This window comes from Nicotiana sylvestris, chromosome 3 (genome assembly GCF_000393655.2).
Source record: "Nicotiana sylvestris chromosome 3, ASM39365v2, whole genome shotgun sequence".
Taxonomy (NCBI): Eukaryota; Viridiplantae; Streptophyta; class Magnoliopsida; order Solanales; family Solanaceae; genus Nicotiana; species Nicotiana sylvestris.
Genome location: NC_091059.1, coordinates 4152137 through 4172309, shown reverse-complemented (window position 1 = coordinate 4172309; position 20173 = coordinate 4152137). Strand labels below are relative to the sequence as shown.

Genomic DNA, 20173 nt, shown 5'->3' with positions numbered 1-20173 from the left:
CACTTCCTCAGGGTTTATTGGTGGTACACCGACTCCTATGTTGTTGTTTTCTCCAAAACCTTCGTTGCCATGAACATGTGTGTTTTGTGTGCTAGACATGTTTCAGCCTGAGAATCAAAAATCTTGACAAGAAAAAGTGTAAAAGCAACGTGTGTAATGAAAATCAGTAAAGAAATAATCACTATTATCTTTAGCCAACAAATAAACTTGATTTGTGATTTTAAAGATATGTGATTTAGTTCAATGCCAATTAATAATCAAGAAATATGAAGTAGAAATAAAAGATAGAAGTGAATCAAACCGGTGTTACTCAACAGCAGTGACCTTAAGCTTAGTGGCTTAGAGGTGGTGTTAGAACAGTAAGAACAATTAAGTAAGAAAAGTAAAGTAAGAACAATAGAGCTAAGGGCAATGCTGATGAACAATAGGCGAAAAGGTAGAGAGTATATTTTTTGCTCAATGATTAGATGATTTTACAAATGATTGGGGTCCCCTTTATATAGCAGGGGAACCCTAAATAAGGAATATTTCTATTTACAGTAAGGAATATTCTTGGTACAACTGTCTAACCGCCTAACACGGAGTCGTACAATCCTATTCCGGGATTTACGCCACGATCTTGGGGACGTGGCAGGAATCTAGCTCGTTCTAGTACAAATCCATAACGGTACTATTTCGGGGTCGAGCACACTCGACCTCGGTATGCATCTTGCTCCGCCTTCGAACTTGGGTCTAGTCCCCTAAGTTCGAACTTGATCTTGCCCGGACTTGGACTTAGGACGGGCCCTCGAGCCTATTAGTCGGAGGCATACGATTTTTGACCGTATACAAGATTACTTTTTTTTATTTTAGTCACATTAATAAATTAATACCCCATCATTTGTTGAAAAGTACACGTACTATAAAGATACTCATTAGATACGGAATACAATAATTTTTGTAGCCATTACTTATGTCCATAAATGTACCATATTTTCTTAATTGAAGAGGAGGAAGTTAGGTCCATAATTGAACAGAATTTAATATTTGGGTACGAACCTAAAAAAAGCTGTGCCCTCGTTATTATTGCTAATATCTATCATTATTAATAATACTTCTTCTATGTCAGTCTCAATCTAACCCCACTTGCCATTGGGAGTCTCACATGTGTACCATAAATAGTCAAATAATGTTACAAATATCTACGTACCTTTTTATATAGTTACGATCTGTTTATTTTTTTTAAAAAAAAATAGTATATGATTAGACCCATAAGCTGGGATTAGCAGTTTTTTTTTTTTAATGGTGGAATCTGTATTAGCGGGGTTCATTCATGCTGTACTTAAGATTCTCTTAGTAAATTATTTTCTGTAAATAGTGTGACATACTGTAACACACTGTAATTGTTTTGGTCAGTTTGTTTTATTATCACTGATATATTCTATCTATCGTACACTAGGTTAAGTTTGGTTCTTTTAAAATTTTAGACATAAAATTAAATTTCAATCCTAAATTATTATATACGAATATATGATTTTACCTTAATTCAAATACTCGTATGGATTATGTTCAATGTGATCAGTAGCAACGCCAGAATTTCCTGCAAGTGTGTTCAAACTTGAAAGAAGAAATTGATATTCAGTATATGTTATACACATCTAAAATTTAATATTTTATTTATATACACAATATAATCCTTTCGAATAATGTACCTTCGTCCTTGAACCTAGTCAGTCAATCCGATTACTCATCCAACAATAATAACATATTCAGTCTAATTTCATAAACAGAGAGATTCAGTCAATTCGGCGACTTTAAGAAATTTATGCCCTATCAGAAATAGAATACATGAAAGCAAAATGATGTTTATTATATATTTTGGGTCTTTCTTTTTCTAACTTTTTCCTTTAAGGGGACAGATGTAATTAGTTGAATATATTACATTGCCAACTACATCCCCAACTTGATTAGGTCTTTTTCAGTTCTCATCTAACACAAGGAATGTGCAGAGTAGTGGTGGTAAAATAAATTAAAAATTAATTATTCACCTATATTATTCATTAAAATTGGGTTGAATAATGAACATTTTAAAAGTGCATCAAATATAAATAAGATTCATATTATCTACCTAAAAAATAAACAACCAATTAGTTTAATTTTTACATTTGCAAAAATATACATTGGGGGTTCCTCAAGTTTATGAGACTAGAAATTCTTCCAAAAGTAATCATATTCAAGAAGTCATGGATAATTTGTATATTCATATTATCGTCGGTTAACCCATTTTTTTCCGTATTAAATATGGGTCGGGTGAGATAACTTATCTATTTTTGCATTACTCGTTTTCGACCCGTCCCATACAGCAGCGAAGCCACATGGTCACAAGGGTGGTCAACTGACCAGCCTTCGTCGAAAAATTTCATTGTGTATATAGGTAAAATATTACGTTTAGAGATATATAACATATATTGAACACCATTTGTCGCAAATATTTTCACTTCTTTCAAATTTGAATACTCTTGAAAAAAATTCTAACTTCGCCATTGGTCCCATATACGACCTGACCCGCCCGTTTGCCACCTCTAAATTCTTACTATAAATTCTACTGTAACAATTTGTGTATGCATGTAGGACCAAAAAAAACTGAGTCACCTAGGAGGAACGCTCATCGTTATAGTCGACCATTGTTAAATCTACCTCGTAAAATATATACAATTAAATATTTTGTAGTAGTAGTACAGTCGTTACGTGGGATCCAGAACGTACAATGTGGGTGCAGTTTCTTTAGTGGGACCCAGGTAGCACAATACTCTCTGACCTTGACCCCACAGCTGACACTGACACAGTCTCTCATGTTTCATGGGTGTCAAATGTCATAGGGTGGGACAAAAGCATTTTCTTGAATTGCTTTGTGTAATCTGTAATAGTGAAATAAACATCAAAAAGAGAGAGGGGCCAAATGTGTTGAATCTGTCTCTTTCATTTCTTTTATAGTAGAATAGAATAGTAGAATATTATGGTAGGATTGGGTGAAATGGTGGGGTTGAAATTTCAGAACTAGTTGGTTAGACTTTTTGCTTTCTTAGCTTAGCAGAGAAAGGGAAAGAAAGAGAGAGAGTAAAAGTGTTGGAAAAGGGTAAAAGCTAAAGGCTTTTGGGTTTTTTTTCTCTCTTTTGTGTTTATTCATCTTCTTTGGGTTTCTTCTCTAATGGGTTCTTGTTAAAAAGTTGAAAACTTTACATCTAAGTTTCACACTGGTATTCAGATTTTGCTCAGCTCAGGTTTGTCTCTGTCTTTTTGTGTTCTTTTGTAGTAGCATTGAACATGCTCTTTGTTTGGTGTATATTCATTAGGGTGTGAAATGGTTTTTTGATGTGTTTTTCATTCATTTCTTGAGCTTGATTTCTCGGCTGTTGTTTGGATATGTTGTCTTTCGGAAACAGCCTCTCTACCTGCACAAAGTCAGGTAAGGTATGCGTACATACCTTAGATATGTTGAGCTTGATTTCTGTGTTTGTTTGTGCAAAAGGGTGTGAAATGGTTTTTTTTTTTATTCATTTCTTGAGCTTAAAATTCTTGGCTATGTGCTATGTGTGTGGATAGGTTGTCTTTCGGAAACAGCGTCTAAGGTCTGCGTACACACTACAAACACCAGGGAATATATTGGGCATGTTGTTATTGTTGTTGTCGTGTGTGTGGACAGGTTTTGGTTTGTTACTATTGTGGTTTGTTTTTTAGATCTGTGTTGTTACTGTTACAGTTACTGTTTGATTCCCTCTCAGTTCTTTATTATCTTCCTTGCATGTATTTTTAAGCTCTGTTATTTGTTATAATGAGAAGGGTGTAGTTGTCTTGAAACTTTGGGAGTGTTACAAGTATTCTTTGTTGATAAGACTTTATTGGTTCGCCATTTTCTCTTCACTATCCTTTTTTCAGTTCCTGGTAGCATGTGACATATTAAATTATCTAATAAGGCAAAGTTTTCTGATAAGCATTATAACCAATGTTGCACGGACTCTCCGAAAATGTTACCGGCTGCGTGTCGGATCCTCCAAAAGCAGTGTAGTTTTGGAGGATCTGACACGGGTGCGGCAGCACTTTGGAGAGTCCGCGCAGCATAGATTATAACTTATATAAATGGCAACTTGGATTCTTTGCAATGTGTTTGTGTTAATATGTTTATGAGCTCTTGAGTCATTTGTGATTGTGTTCTGTAATTCATTCTTCAGCTTGAATCTGCTTTTGAAGGGAAAACATACCATATTTGTTCAGCTCATCTGTAACTCATTGTACTTTACCGAAAAGAGTGCAATAGGAATGTGCTTATTTGTTATATTTTGAAGAATGTTGAAAGGGGAAATACCTCGTGATGAAACTAAAGTTTTCTTATTTAGTTTTTTGTTTTCTTGTCCATTGAACTTGTTCCAAACTCCAAAATACATTCTTCGTTGCACATCACAGTCGTGCTTTTGTTGTATCACTACTTTAGTAGTCAATCTTGCTAAAGAACTCTTGACAACGTGACAAGATGTCCTGTCTGTCGTGACTCTCACCACTTAGCAATCTGCAATCAAAAGTCCATTTTTTATGGCAATACCGCTGTGCTCGTGTTATATCATTTATAGGTCCCAATCTTGATAAAGAATCTGAAAAATGTAAGGAATGGTCTGTCTGTTGTGATTATCACTGCCGAAACTTGTCCAGAAAGAATAGTCCATAGTCTGTTGTTATTGTCACCATTTTGGAGTAAAGAATCACGTAAGGGAGGGGATGACATTGTGGCACACCTTTTTGGTACTCTTGAGTTAGGCTATTATTCAGTTGTTGAGGAATGAGAAACAATCTTTCTACATTTTCTTGTTGCTGGACATTGTAAAATGTTTGGGATGATTGAGTTACAAAATGTTTTGGAGGCCAAGGAGTGTGGTTAAAATCAGGTTTGGTTCAGCCCGAATTGATGGTTTCCTTAATTTGTTTCTAACATTTTCGTGACGATCCTCTGGAAAAATATGCCTCTAAGTGATAACAGATTTTAACATTTGTGGTAGCGGCATTATCATTTTTCATATCAGTCAGAATATTGAGTGCCAATTCTTACTACTTAAAGTTATATATTTTGTCTCGTTAAATCACCACTTCACTCACACATGTTAGTTTTGCAGGCTTCAACACAATACGATTGTGTTATTTGAATCCAGCAAGCTGCTATGCGCTGTGTTGTTGTCTCGATAGAATTCTTCGATTCCTCTATGATTAATTCCCGAAGATGGTGAGACGTCAGCAATCGTCATTCTTACATTATTGATTATAGTGAACAGTCAGATAGCAGTTGTGACCTCAAAAACATGATTGAGCTTTTCATTTCTGGTCTTTGAAAGTTTTTCTGAGGGAACATTGTGCTTGCGAGGAGTATCCACATCGAAACCAACATTGTTGACAGTGGAATTTCCTTAGAACTAATCAAAAAGGGGAAACATTATAGTCGGGATACAAAAGCATCAAAAGTTGTGAAAATGAAGGGATGTGGTAAAATTAGTATTTCCTTACCTGACAAAAAGTGCCCAAAGAATGAAGCATCTTTTTCCAAACAAGATTTTGCAAACAGTACAAGGGAACAATCGTCTTGTATTTTAACTTGTGAAAAGGTCTCTACTGCTGCATGTGACATTAGTGATGAGCATGTGCATGTGACGTTAGGTTGTGGAAATCTTTTAGAACAGCAAAACATATCTGCAAAGAGTGATATCAGCTCAGAGGTAGAACGAGACAACAATGAAGGAGATGCCAGGAGACCACTCGTAAATTCTGGAGAAAATGGATTAAGTTCCATTACACAAACGGAGTCTTCATGTTCTAACTCAGATGTAACTCATCAAGTTAATTCCTCAAGTCAGGAAACATCAACAGAAGCCAAAACATTCATGCAACAGAATGGAAGTGCTTCCGCACCGATTAGTTTCATTTCTAGTATGGAAGATCCAGTGACAAGTAGTGAAGCTTCAGGTTTGGCTGCACAAAATTCTGTTGGTAATGTTAAAGCTAACACTAAGGCATTGGTGGAGATGGTTAAGGACCAAAATTCCTTACGTCTATCGACATGCAGTCATCAGCTGCGGAAAAATCATCGTGATAAGGTTAGTGGAGGTGTTGATTGTTCTGGTAACCATAACTGCTCAGCTCAAACAAACAAAGAAAGCCATTCACGTCATTTCTATTCCAAGGGGGAAGAAGAAGTTTTGCTGCATCTTCAATCAGAAAATAGATCGTCTTCATTGGAATCTGAAGAGATGGGGGATCCTGCAAAAAAGCTCGAGTTTAATGGTGGCCTGAAATCACCTGCTTGTCCACTCACAAAGTGTGAAATAGATCAGCGACAAACTTCAGTAGTCAATATGCTTGATTTGAATGAGGACATCAACCAAAATGATTTGGATGATGATGCGAAGCAATCAAATGGTCAAAATATAGTGATACGAGTAGTAGCTAAATATGGAGTTCCTTTACCTCCCTTGTCTACGACTGTGAATTCATTGAAATTTGAAGGCAGGCTAGGCTGGAGGGGTACTGCTGCGACCAGTGCTTTTCGCCCTGCTGCTTCTTTATCCAAGAGTTCAGATTGGGACACGAAAAGAATTATGGAGTTTGACCTTAATGTTGCTGCTGCTTCAGAAGATGAATTGCCAAGTGAAAATAGGATTACATCAACTTTTAGAAGTTATTCTTCAAATCAAAGTTCAAAACAAGCAGAAAAGATGTTTAACTTTGACCTCAATTTGCTTGGCGATAATGCAGATGAGAAAAGTTCTTTTCCTGTGAAATCAGAAAAGTTGTCTTCATATTCCCTGAATTTGAATGAAGATCCACAATTTCAGAAGAGAATTATAGAATCTGCAGCTTGTCCAGTCTTTTCCAGAGGCGATCAAGACCTCAAGTTTGTTCGATTAGGTACCTGGGGAGACATGAAGAACTCGGGCCAGCCATTTCTAGTGGCTACACCTAATACGCAGCACACAGTGCAAAACATGGTGCCACTGCAGTCAAAGTTACCATACGCGGTCCAGATGTTACCATCTTATAGTAGTTACCCCTCCAACAATGGTCCGTTATATATTGCCCCATGCGCAAGAGATACACATGAAGGGGTCACATTCCCTCAGGTGCTCAATATGTCAACCTTTCCTGGGGGTCCATATCTCATCCACGGTCAACGTCCAGGTGGCGCCACAAGACTTGATGTAAATAGTGGACAAGTTTATTTGATGAATGGTTTAAGGAAGGATAATATTGCCACACACTTCTTTCCTATACAAAGTACAGAAGAGCAAAGGAAAGTTTACGAACAACCGTCTATGCCCATGAAGAGGAGGGAACCAGAGGGGGGATATGATTCTTTCCAGTCTGCTACTGCTTATAAACATAAAAATTAATGCTTTCTAAGCATCCATTTCACTTGGAAGTGCAAGCAAATCTGTCGTCTTAACCGAAATACAAGACATGCATGGAACTACTCATAGGTGGCTTTCTTATAGCCCCAGCTTTTCCCACAGGGCATAAAGAACTAGGTATCTCTTTTTGCTTCAGATTAGTTTTTCAGATATGTTCTGCAACTGGATTACCTTAGTGTTATTGTACATGAGACGATTTCATATTCTTGAAACTATGGAATTGATGGTGATACAAGCAACAGAATTTGAAATCTTTACTGGCATCTGGATCTTTGGGCTTTTTGCATGCATTTTAGTTTCATGGTATTTCTGTTGATGGGCCTTCAAAAGCCCGATGCACAAAGCATCTTGCATTCACGCAGGGTTCAGGAAGGGTCTTCTCCAAGGGGTGCAATGTAGGTGATGCAAGCATCAGTGGTTGATTCTATGGCTCGAACTAGTGACCTATAGGTCACACGGAGACAACTTTACCATTGATGGGCCTTCAAAAGCAATTCTATACCTTTTAACTCCCCCTTCTGTTACCTCATTTAGTAAGGTAATCTTTGTTGCTACGTAGTGTAAGTCTGAAAATTTGAGGTCTTCCTATGTGAACTACTTGATCTGCGGAGAATAGTTTAAGGCAGCCCAGTGCACTAAGCTTCCGCTATATGCGGGGTCCGGGGAAGGGCCGGACCACATAGTATACAGCCTTATCCTGCATTTTTGCAAGAAACTGTTTTCACGGCTCGAACTTGTGACCTCCTGGTAATATGGCAGCAACTTTATCAATTACGCCAAGGCTCCCCTTTGGAGAATATAGTTTACACTGGTGATTTTTCTGTCCAATGTCTTTGACTTGAGATGTAGTTTGTGTTGCTTGTGTAGTTTATGTCCCAATGATGGGGTAAGTATATTTGCTTGCAATGTATTTGTACTAATACAAACCATCATTGTTCATTGGATTAAATAAAGAGCTATTTATGTTTCTATCTTCTTCTTTTTTTGGTTTTTAAGTTTAAAAAAAAAATTAGTGGTCCAAAAGTTAAAGACTCCAAAGTAAAATATGAAGAATATGTACTGCATAAAGTGTCCTTCATTTAGTTTTCTTTTGGATGGTAATGTATATACTACTAACAATTTTCCCAACCCTACCTCACTTTTCATAAGATAAAGATATTATACACTGATCTTCAAAATTCTTTTTGAAAGTGATGTGTCCATCTTTTACTTTGTCAATCATTCAAGAAAAATGGAAAATTAAAAACTAGAATAATGAACCAAAAAGTAAGAGAACTTCATCCATTCTTGCCCATCAACTTTTTTCTTCTTTGATTTTCTTTTTCTACAGCGCCACTAGTGCATTTTGCTCCTATCAATATAAGTTGTTTAGCTTTACTATTTTTGTTGTCGTTATTTTTTTATTGTTGTACAGTATTTTTTGTTAGGATTTGCCCTGAATTTCTAATCTATTAGGACTCTCTTTCTTGAAGGAATGGAAAAAGACTCCTAAAAGGATTAAATCTCCTTAATATGTCTTATCCTTTTCTTGGAAGGCAAGTTTTGCATATCTATAAATTAAGGATCTCTACTTCTCACAAGAGGACAACAAAAATATCCACAATGTAGTTATTAAAGAGTTTTGTTTAGGGGGAGATTTTTCTCTCGATAGTTTTTCTTCTTTTATATTAGTTTTATCATATGTAGATCAATTGACTAAACCATTATAAACTATTATGCTTAGTTTAGTATATTTTTCTTTTGTCGTCTGATTTATCGTCCACCAAGCTTGTTATTGTTAGTTTCCCCATGCACCATGTTATTTCGATCCCAAAAGTGGTATTAGAGCCAATGGTTCAGAGTTAACGGTTGAACGAGATTGAAGACAGATTCAATACGTGTTTAGATCAAGAAGATAATGAAGATTTATTCAACATGCTACATGTGGAGATACGTATTCAAAACGCCTGTTGCTGCATCTTTATTGGAATAAAAACACTTTCTAACCCATATTTGGCCACTTTTAACCAAGGCCAGTTTTAAGTCATGCCTACTTGCAACACATGAGTCCCAGTGCCAGTTTTAACTCACGCTTCTTTTTTTAATGCATGAGCTTCTTTTATCCCATGTTTATTCTTAACACGTGGGCTCCTTTTAACCCATACTTTGGTTTCTTTTAATCAATACCAAGATTTTCAACCTATACCGATTTTTAATCATGGCAAGCAGCACTAATGAAGATTATGTGAAGAACGTGAATCAACCTTGTCAAGAAAATTCAGGCCAAGGGGAGATTGTTAGGATTTGCCCTGAATTTCTAATATATTAGGACTCTCTTTCTTGAAGGAATGGAAAAAGACTCCTAAAAGGATTAGATCTCCTTAATATGTCTTATCCTTTTCTTGGAAGGCAAGTTTTGCATATCTATAAATTAAGGATCTCTACTTCTCACAAGAGGACAACAAAAATATCCACAATGTAGTTATTAAAGAGTTTTGTTTAGGGGGAGATTTTTCTCTCGATAGTTTTTCTTCTTTTATATTAGTTTTATCATATGTAGATCAATTGACTAAACCATTATAAACTATTATGCTTAGTTTAGTATATTTTTCTTTTGTCGTCTGATTTATCGTCCACCAAGCTTGTTATTGTTAGTTTCCCCATGCACCATGTTATTTCGATCCCAAAAGTGGTATTAGAGCCAATGGTTCAGAGTTAACGGTTGAACGAGATTGAAGACAGATTCAATACGTGTTTAGATCAAGAAGATAATGAAGATTTATTCAACATGCTACATGTGGAGATACGTATTCAAAACGCCTGTTGCTGCATCTTTATTGGAATAAAAACACTTTCTAACCCATATTTGGCCACTTTTAACCAAGGCCAGTTTTAAGTCATGCCTACTTGCAACACATGAGTTCCAGTGCCAGTTTTAACTCACGCTTCTTTTTTTAATGCATGAGCTTCTTTTATCCCATGTTTATTCTTAACACGTGGGCTCCTTTTAACCCATACTTTGGTTTCTTTTAATCAATACCAAGATTTTCAACCTATACCGATTTTTAATCATGGCAAGCAGCACTAATGAAGATTATGTGAAGAACGTGAATCAACCTTGTCAAGAAAATTCAGGCCAAGGGGAGATTGTTAGGATTTGCCCTGAATTTCTAATATATTAGGACTCTCTTTCTTGAAGGAATGGAAAAAGACTCCTAAAAGGATTAGATCTCCTTAATATGTCTTATCCTTTTCTTGGAAGACAAGTTTTGCATATCTATAAATTAAGGATCTCTACTTCTCACAAGAGGACAACAAAAATATCCACAATGTAGTCATTAAAGAGTTTTGTTTAGGGGGTGATTTTTCTCTCGATAGTTTTTCTTCTTTTATATTAGTTTTATCATATGCAGATCAATTGACCAAACCATTATAAACTATTATGCTTAGTTTAGTATATTTTTCTTTTGTCGTCTGATTTATCGTCCACCAAGCTTGTTATTGTTAGTTTCCGCATGCACCATGTTATTTCGATCCCAACAAATTATAATTTTTTTACTCTTATATTTTTCAAACCTGTTTTGAAAAATAATTTTCTTGAGCTAAAAGTCTATCAAAAACAGCTTTATTATCCTACAAAAGGGAGGGATAAAAGTCTGCCTACGCTCCACCTTCCCCGCACCTAACTTGTGGGATCATAGTGGATATATTGTTGTTGTTGTTCAAATCTAGGAGGGTTTAGGTGGAAACCATGATTCTTGTAATATTCACTTTAGTTGGTGGAATAATAGGATTATTTATCTCTTTAATTATGATTATAGTTTCGTGGTTAACTAACCTCTGTGAGTACATTAGTATGCCATTTTTTTTGTCGAAGGTGTGGCTCGAGTAAGTCGTCAATCTTGAAATCTCATCAATATCATCACTAATGATTAGTATGACTATGTGTCGTTTCTTTCACTGTTGATCACCTTACTATAGTTTTCTATTTTTATTCTGCTTTTATATGATTTTTTGGTATTGTTCCTTCGTATCTATATTTTCATTAATGTGATGCTTATGCTTTCCTGAGTCGAGGATCTATTGGAAACCACCTCTCTATCCTCACAAAGTAGGTGATAAGATATGCGTATACACTACCCTCCTCAGATCCCACAGTGTGGAATAATACTGGGTATATTGTTGTTGTTGAACATTTACTATGATCCGACTCGGCACATTCAATCATTGAATGATAAATCTCTTAAGGTAGACAGAATTTGCTAATCGAGTTTTTCACTAATTAATTTGCTACGTGTACTATGCATTAAATTGATCTATCTCTGCTCGGGTTACTAAATTTTACTTTTTATTACCTTTAGGATCGGTTGGTTAGGGGGATTAAGATTATATTCCCGTGATAGTATTTCAGATTGTATTTATTTCATGTTTGATTATGAATATTAATTAATACCGATTTAAACTTCATACCAAAATGATGGTATTAACTATATATTCCATATTGAAGGTGAGATATAACAATCTCAAAATTATAATCTTGAGATTGATAATACTTAGATATCCTGCTTTGAAATCAAACGATCCCTTAAAGAATTAAATAGGCAGCCGTTAGATTTAAGGGTAACTTATACGTTCACGAAACTCAATAACTTTTTCATGCATTAATAAATTTATTAAATATTTATAAATATAAGACCGTGAACACAATAACTGTTATAGGTTAAATTTGAGATTATTGTGAGAACTTATAAACTTTAAATTCTAGATATGGATGAGTTCATAACCTTTGAAGTAGGGACATATATTTGGCATTAATTTAAGCAAGCAATTCTTAGATTCAATAAATAGTCAAGCTGAAATTAGGTTATATGTTGAATTTTCGCCAAAAGCAAGTTAATTATATCCCAGATATGAATCATTTTATTTTCACTCTTTTGCAAATGGGATGTCTAGAATTTCTTAACCAAAGAAAAATGATGTTTCGAGTAAATAATTTAGGACTTAACTTGGATAGTATTTTATCTCAAATTGAAGCAGTTAAAATCCTACAGACACCCAGATACATATACATTGTTTATATATATACAGATCAAAGGAAAAAAAGCTCCATTATGGTAGAAGAGTAGTGAAGGAAATTTCACTACCTATAGAAATATTTTCACTGTCTTTATAATAGCATTTTGTCCAGGTATGGTAAGTATACTTTAATTTTCACTAGCTTTCTGGCCAGCATAACTTTTTAATTTTTAGAATTTTTTCATAATAATAATAATAATAATAATAATATTTTATAAAAAAAAAAACGGATAGCATTTTCTGAAACAACTCTAGTATAATTTAAATCACTGACACTTGATATAGTTTAAAATTTTCCTATTTCTCACCAGACAGGTAAACATCTTATCAGTAACGGTATTCATACCGAAACAATAAGGGGTCGTTTGGTAGGGTGCATAAGAATAATGCTGAATATGGTGTATTAGTAATGCTGGTATTAGTTATGCTTGCATTAGTTATGCTGGTATTAGTTATGCTGACATATTTCTTATCAATTGTTTGGTTTGATGTATTAAAGCATTGCACAATTTCTAAAAGAATTGCTTGTTTACAAAAATACCCTCAAAACCAGTCCATCACTCTAAAACTTTTTAAAAGAAACATATGTTGAGAAATATTTTTATATGAAAAAGTTTAAAAAAATTATTTGATTTGTCTACTTATATTGTAATATAGAACTAAATATTTATATATAAAAAAAGGAAATATGCTAAGTATTTATTTATTTACTAGATATATAATTTTATTTCGCACTATTTGAATTATTTAAACTTGCATTAATATAATAACTAGCATATTTTAATCAAGCATAAATTTTGAAGGATAATTTTGTCTTTAACTAAGCTAATGCATGCATTAAAACTCATTGCATTGCTAATACCATGGTTTTCTATGCATTAGTTATGCATAGGATAATACCAAATAGGATGTATAACTAATGCTTGCATAACTAATGCATAAGTTCAAAATGTCTACCAAACAATGTATTATTAATACACAAAGCAAATACAAGCATTATTTTATCTAATGCATCCTACCAAACGACTCCTAAATATGATACATATGTGTTGCTTACATATACACTTTTTAATATTTAATTATAATTTAGTGATATATATATATATACTTTATTTTATTAATTCTTAACACTAACTATTTAATTAGTTATAAACACCCAATACGAATATAATTCTTTTGTTCTTATCTTTTCGGTCGAGGCTTAAAAAGACAAACCAAATGGAGACGTAATCTTGCTTGGACAAATTTACATGAAATTTTGGACCTTTGAATATTTTCATGCATCATAGTTTGATAATTATGTTGCCATTTTGTCCATTTCTACTACTTGCCATGATCATTCTTGAACTTAAAGAAATTTCTATGTCGTTGTCCACGAATTATGATGGGCCAAATAATTAAGTGTTAGTGGAATAACTAGCTAAAGAAGGTATATTGACAATTACCATCCACCATAACTAGTCTTTCTCAATTGCTACTAGTGGAACCAAAAGTATTTAGAGATAAATTCAGGATTTAAAGTTAATAATTTCTTATAGCGATCTCAAATTAATTTTATAATAATAATTGAAGTTACAATCAAATTTATGATATTCAATGAAATTTTAATAAAAATATAAAAACTACTAAGTTTACGTGAACCTGTAACTGATAAATTATAGAATTCTATTTTAACTTTATAATTGCACATATGTATGAATAGATTTATATATTAGATTTATTTTTAACGAGTATTACTTTACCCTAGACAAATGAAGAGAGACAAAAAAAATCTAAATAGAAAAACTAATTGAATTTGCTAATTTCTCAATCACTAGCAAATATTGCCGATTGATTAAATCATCACTTCCCTATGACAAGAGACAAATTTATGATGTCTTCTATTGCACCTAACATAATAAAGTCATTATGGTCTCTCTTTTGGGTGTCCAATGCAAAACCTTAACCCCCCCCCCCCCTCAAACCCCAACCAAACCTTGCCAACTCTCACCCTATCCCACCCTCAAAGAAAATTAAAGGATACGATAGCCCGATGCATAAAGTATCTTGTATTCATGCAGGATTCGGGGAAAGAGTCGTATTCTAAAGATGTAATGTAAACAGTTTACCTTAATACAAGTATTAATGACTATTTTTACGGCTCCAATCCATTATATGTAGGTCACACGAAACACGAAGACATCTAAAAGAAAATGAGTGAAGAAAACAAAAGGAAAAAAAAAAAACAAGACAAAGTAAGAAGAAAAAAATAATTACTGAAAGAAAGTTTCTTGTATTTCACTGAAAAATTTAAGTGTGTCAGCAATAAATGATTGTACTAGTTTTGCAACTGCCGGTTGTTGAATGAAATTCAGTCTATTTGGACAGGTACCTAATGCAATGGTCTAAGATTTTGTACCATTTAATTTTCTTTCACTTAGTCCTTTAGCTAATCAACTAACCACTGCTGCCCCTATACTTTGAGGATGTCCAACTTTGACCACAAACTCATCAAAACATTACTCCCTGCGGTCCATAATAAGTAACCAATTTACTTTTTTATTTTGGTCCAAAATAAGCGTCCATTTATATAATCAAGACAAAATTTAATTTATTTTTCCAAAATTATCTTTATGTATGTATCCCTAAAAAGTCTTTTACTCCTCACATTAAATTGTGCTGCAATATTTAATTAAGGGTAATTTAGTCACACCAATTATTTTTGTCTAAATTTTAGTATTTCCTTAATGGGTGTGCCCAAAAGTAAATTGGTCATTTATTGTGGACCGAAGGGAGTATTAGGTGTTTAAAAACCAATTCAAAAACATTATGCTATGTGGATCTAAGCAGAGGCAGAACTATGATTCGAAGTTTATGGTTCCGAACTCTACGCCAAACTCATAGTATATTTTAGTTACTTGGTTCGCATGTTGTATATTAATACAAATTTAATAGATTTTCTAATACAAATACAGCCGAATCTTCGCAAAAACTATTGAGTTCGGTCGAACTTGGATTAGATTTTGGCTACTTTTTTAAAAAAAAGTTTGGAAACATTGTTTGTTCATGCAATTTGATCAGTTTAAAAAGGAAATGGAGAAGGATTTTTCAAGTTCCAAAAACTGATTTGGACTAGTTTTTGAGTGAAATTATTTCTTTTCAGTCACAAAATTTTAATTTTTTTCAAGTAAAATGCATATATAAATTATAAGTTATTATCGTTAAGAGCATGAAATATTTTTATGTAAATGTTTTTGCCCTTTAGGTTGGTACGATGTGATCGTATGATTGTAACCTTTTACCTTCATTTTTGTGCGCATCTTTATTGTGATCTTTTCACCAATTGTTGCCACAAATACAATAGTATTAGTATTACCCTAATAGTATAGGATTACAGTCAAATCTTTCTATAACAGTCTTGTTTGTTTCGAATATTTTTGGATGTTATAGTAAAGTATTATTATAGAAAACATATATTATAACATAACATGAAAATTGGTTCCGAAAAAGCTTGGCTTTTATGGTAAAATTTTATTATATAGAAATGTTGTTATAGAGAGGTACATATAGCTATATCTAAAAATAACAACTTGAGTTGTACATTGAGCTTTTGGTTCAGTAAATATTCATGAGTTGTTGAGGTCAACATCTAAAGAGAGGATACTAATAAAAGATGCCAAAAGCCAGCATGTGCTGTGCCATGTGAAAGTAATGCTACAAAACAAAACATAAATGGAAGATTCCCTCCCCCAATAAATCTTATTTTTATTTAATTTTACATATCAATTTATTCACCCAAAATAGTAATATATTCATTTTTATGTTATCAACTTTTTCATAGTCATTGTCGTTATCATTACTATTCTTATTTGCTTATTGCGTTCCACTTGCCACAATCATTCACAGCAAGACCAAAAAAGCAATACAAATATATGTGTGATCAAAAGCAATATTAACATATATGTGACCAAAATCAATGCTAATATCTGTGTAAATCAATTAAGTATTATTTTCATAATATCTAATCGTTATAAAGTCTTACCTCTAAAATATTACTATGAGATAACAACATTAATTCTTTCTTATTTTTTTATCCGGTGTTTGATATCTAGCCGCTCTAAAAAATAATTGGCGAAAAATTATACAGTATATTTTTTATATATCAATATATAATATACATAATAAGTGTATATTTTTTATATATATATTTGACTAACATATGTAATTATTTTTTACCGACCGGCCAAATATGTAATTTGCCCATTTAAATTATATTTTTTTACTACTACGTTTGGGGTCATTAAGACAAGCCACAAAGAACTTTGAATTATTTTTAAAAAATTCTCCCCCTTTTTTAAAATAAAAATAAAAAGAAGGAAAACAGGCAATGAGACAATGTACATGAATGGTTAATATTTTAATGTCTCATAAAGTTCAGAGTTTAGACAGGGATCCGAACAGACATATCATTGTTGGAGAATAAAGAATAAGGGACTTGTAAAAGACAGCTGTGTATTTCCTTAATCTTTGCTGTTGAATTGATTATTTAATGAAATGTCCATATTGTTTTGTTCCAATATAAATATGCATGTATATTAATTTTAATTAGTCCTCCTTGAATCAGGTCTTAAGCACATGCATTTATCTATACGCTAATAACATGGAATTACGAAATTAACCCTATAAATTAATCACTTTTCATCTTCTAAAACAAATTTATGTAATTGAAGGGGGGGGGGGGATCTTACCTGTGTTATTTTTCACCGCAGAGGCGGAGCCAGAATTTTTAGGTTTATGGGTTACACCGAACTCATAACTAGTCATAATTATCGAGTTCGCAATTAAATATTTATATATATTTAATAGATTTCCTAATATAAATATAAAGTCTAATAAAAGCTACTGAATTCGTCCGAACCCGTAATTGATATTCTCCCTTCAACAATAACAACAACAAATACCTAATATGGTCTTACTAGTGGAGTATAAAAAAGGTAGTATCTACGAGTAGGGCTGTGCACGGATCGGATTGGATCGGATTTAGCCTATTTCGGATTCGGATTTCGGATTTCGGATTCTGAAAAGGGCAATCCGAATCCGATCCGAATTAACATTGGATTGGATCGGATTTTAAACTTTGGATCGGATAATTTTTCGGATTGTCGGATCAGATTGTCACAAAATTTTTCAACAATTTAAAGTTCATTCGGTGTCTCTATCTCATCTTCCATCTACCAAAACAAACAAAAAAATCAAAATAAAATCAAAAGTTGAAGAATAGAACATGAAATAGACATAAAAGACAAAAGAGAAGAGAAGAGAGGCGGAAGAAAGAGACGTAAAATCAAAGTAAAATCGGAAGTTTGAGTCATTGAGACTCTTTTAGTCTTCACTGAAGAGAAGAGAGGTGCAAGAGAGGCGGAAAAATCTAAGTGAATGAGGGGGTGTGTGAAAAATGAATAAGCATAACCCTAAAATTTTAGTGTGTATTTATATAGGTACATATAATTTCGGATATCGGATCGGAACGGATTAAAATCATACCAATCCGAATCCAATCCGAAATTTCATAAAATACAATCCGTATCCAATCCGAAAATCCGAAATAGAGTGGATCGAATCGGATTTCGAATATCCGATCCAAATGCACAACCCTATCTACGAGGACCTTACACCTGTCTTATAAAAATAAAAATATTATTTTCGATTCACCTTTAGCTCAAGAAAGGCTAATACTCTTCCTTCCTTTGTGTAATATTAAAAGGCTGTTCTCTCTTTTTCTTAAATATAATATAATATTTGGTGGGTCCCTTGCTGAAGTAGTTCTGTTTTCTTGATCAGGCTTGAACACAAGAGTAGAAGTGTAGAATAGGTAAGAAAGTTCTATTTTTGCATAGAAGTTGTGCAGACTTCAGATACTGTTACAATATTATCAGAAAATTTTGGGATTTTTAATAATTTGGACCACACCTGTGACCAATCTAAAGTAAAAAAAAATGGGGATCCACTTACCTTTAGAAAGACAGATAGCACCAATTTTAGATTCCGATTTTATTCGAATAAATTTATAGCTTTCTTGTATTTTTCTACTTTACTTTGGGGAAAAAGAGAAATGAACAACTGTACTAAATGAACTACTGTTCAATTATCACTTCTCTTTTGTAGAAAACACTCTAGAATTTATCAATTTAATATTTTAGATTATGTTGATGTTTTATAGTAAATCTCTTCTGGTACCAAAGTACTTGTCTTCATTTTTTAGGTTTTCTAAATGTTGTGCTTTTCATAGATGAAAAGTTATGACACAATCTGTATTTTAATTAAAAAAATTGGAGTGCCACAAGCGAGTTTTTCTTCTTTGTTTCACATTTTAAAATAAATAAATAACAAAAAGAAAGCAATAAAGTCACCATTCTTTCTCTTAATGAAATGAAAGGCAGAAATAAATCAACTAAGAGGTGTGGTGGGATGGTCGGAATCCTTTCACCTTTAACCAAGAGTCTCAGTTCAAGTTCTGAAAATAAATAACTGCTTATTACGGAGCGATTGGCTCTTCCATCATGAATTTAGATTAGTCTGATCTATGAATTCTGAATAATCAATTTCAATGATTACAAAAAAGAACGGAAAAACATAAATATTAAAAGATTCAAGAGTGAGTTTACAAAGAACTACATCATCTATTGCATTGAGATTCTTTAAATACAAGATGGAGGAGCAAAGTTGCTCAGGTACAAAAGGAAAGAAGGATCCTGAAGGATCGCCAATCAAAGATATACATAAGAAAATAAGGATTGTAATCAGAAAAAATAAATTACAGAATAATTAAAAAGATTACAGTGAATCAAATATAGAAAAAGATTATGTTGCCTTATTATGCCCCGGCAAGATAGGCTGTGACTCGACAACGCCAATCTTGGATCGATGACGAAGAAACACTGTAGTTGATACCACCTTAGTAAGAGAATCAGCAAGCTGAGATTCGGAAGGAACATGATGAACAACCAGTATTTTGTCTCGGACCTGCTCTCATACAAAATGATAGTCAAGAGCTAAATGCTTCATTCGGCTGTGAAACATTGGGTTTTGACTGAGAAAAGTGGCTCCTAGATTATCACAACAGATTGTTGGAGTGTTGGAGGTAGAGAAATGAAGTTCACTCAAAAGGTTGACAATCCAATTAGTTTCTGCAGCTGCATTGGCAATGGCCATATATTCAACTTCAGTGGAGGAGCGAGCTACTGTTCGTTGCTTCTTAGAAGACCAACTGATAGGTGAGCCTCCAAGGAACACAACGTAAGCACCAGTGGAGCACCTGACATCTGGATTTCCACCCCAATCAAAGTCCGAGTAAGTAATGAGATCAAACGGGGCACGAGGAGCAAGATAAAGAGAAAGGGTAGATGTAGCCTTGAGATAACACAGAACATGTTTGGCAGCTTGCCAGAGGAGGTGAGTTGGATGGTGCATGAACTGTAAAAGTCGGTTGACAGCAAACGCAATGCCAGGCCGAGTGATAGAGAGGTATTGAAGAGCACCTCCAAGCTGATGATATTGCTTTTGATCTATAGGGGCATATCCATCTGCAAGCTTAAGTATAACAGAGGCTGCAAGAGGTGTAGTAACACCTTTGGCATTAAGCATATTGAACCGTTGAAGAAGATCAGTAATATACTTCTTCTGGGAGAGATAAAGACCTGTGGTAGTTCGACAAA

The 20173-nt window shown here is 33.7% G+C and overlaps 1 protein-coding gene across 1 annotated transcript; it reads left to right on the top strand.

Annotated features, from left to right (window-relative positions):
* The first annotated feature begins 3164 nt into the window (after window positions 1-3164).
* LOC104229983 (cell wall protein IFF6-like) lies at window positions 3165-7677 on the top strand. The gene is made up of 2 exons (XM_009782713.2): window positions 3165-3260; window positions 5142-7677. The coding sequence occupies exon 2, from the start codon at window positions 5493-5495 to the stop codon at window positions 7404-7406; it is 1914 nt and encodes a 637-aa protein (XP_009781015.1). The 5' UTR covers window positions 3165-3260; window positions 5142-5492; the 3' UTR covers window positions 7407-7677.
* Window positions 7678-20173: the final 12496 nt, after the last annotated feature.

Excerpts from the sequence above, each read along its gene's own strand:
- LOC104229983 (XM_009782713.2), top strand. The coding sequence starts at position 5,493 with ATGAAGGGATGTGGTAAAATTAGTATTTCCTTACCTGACAAAAAGTGC.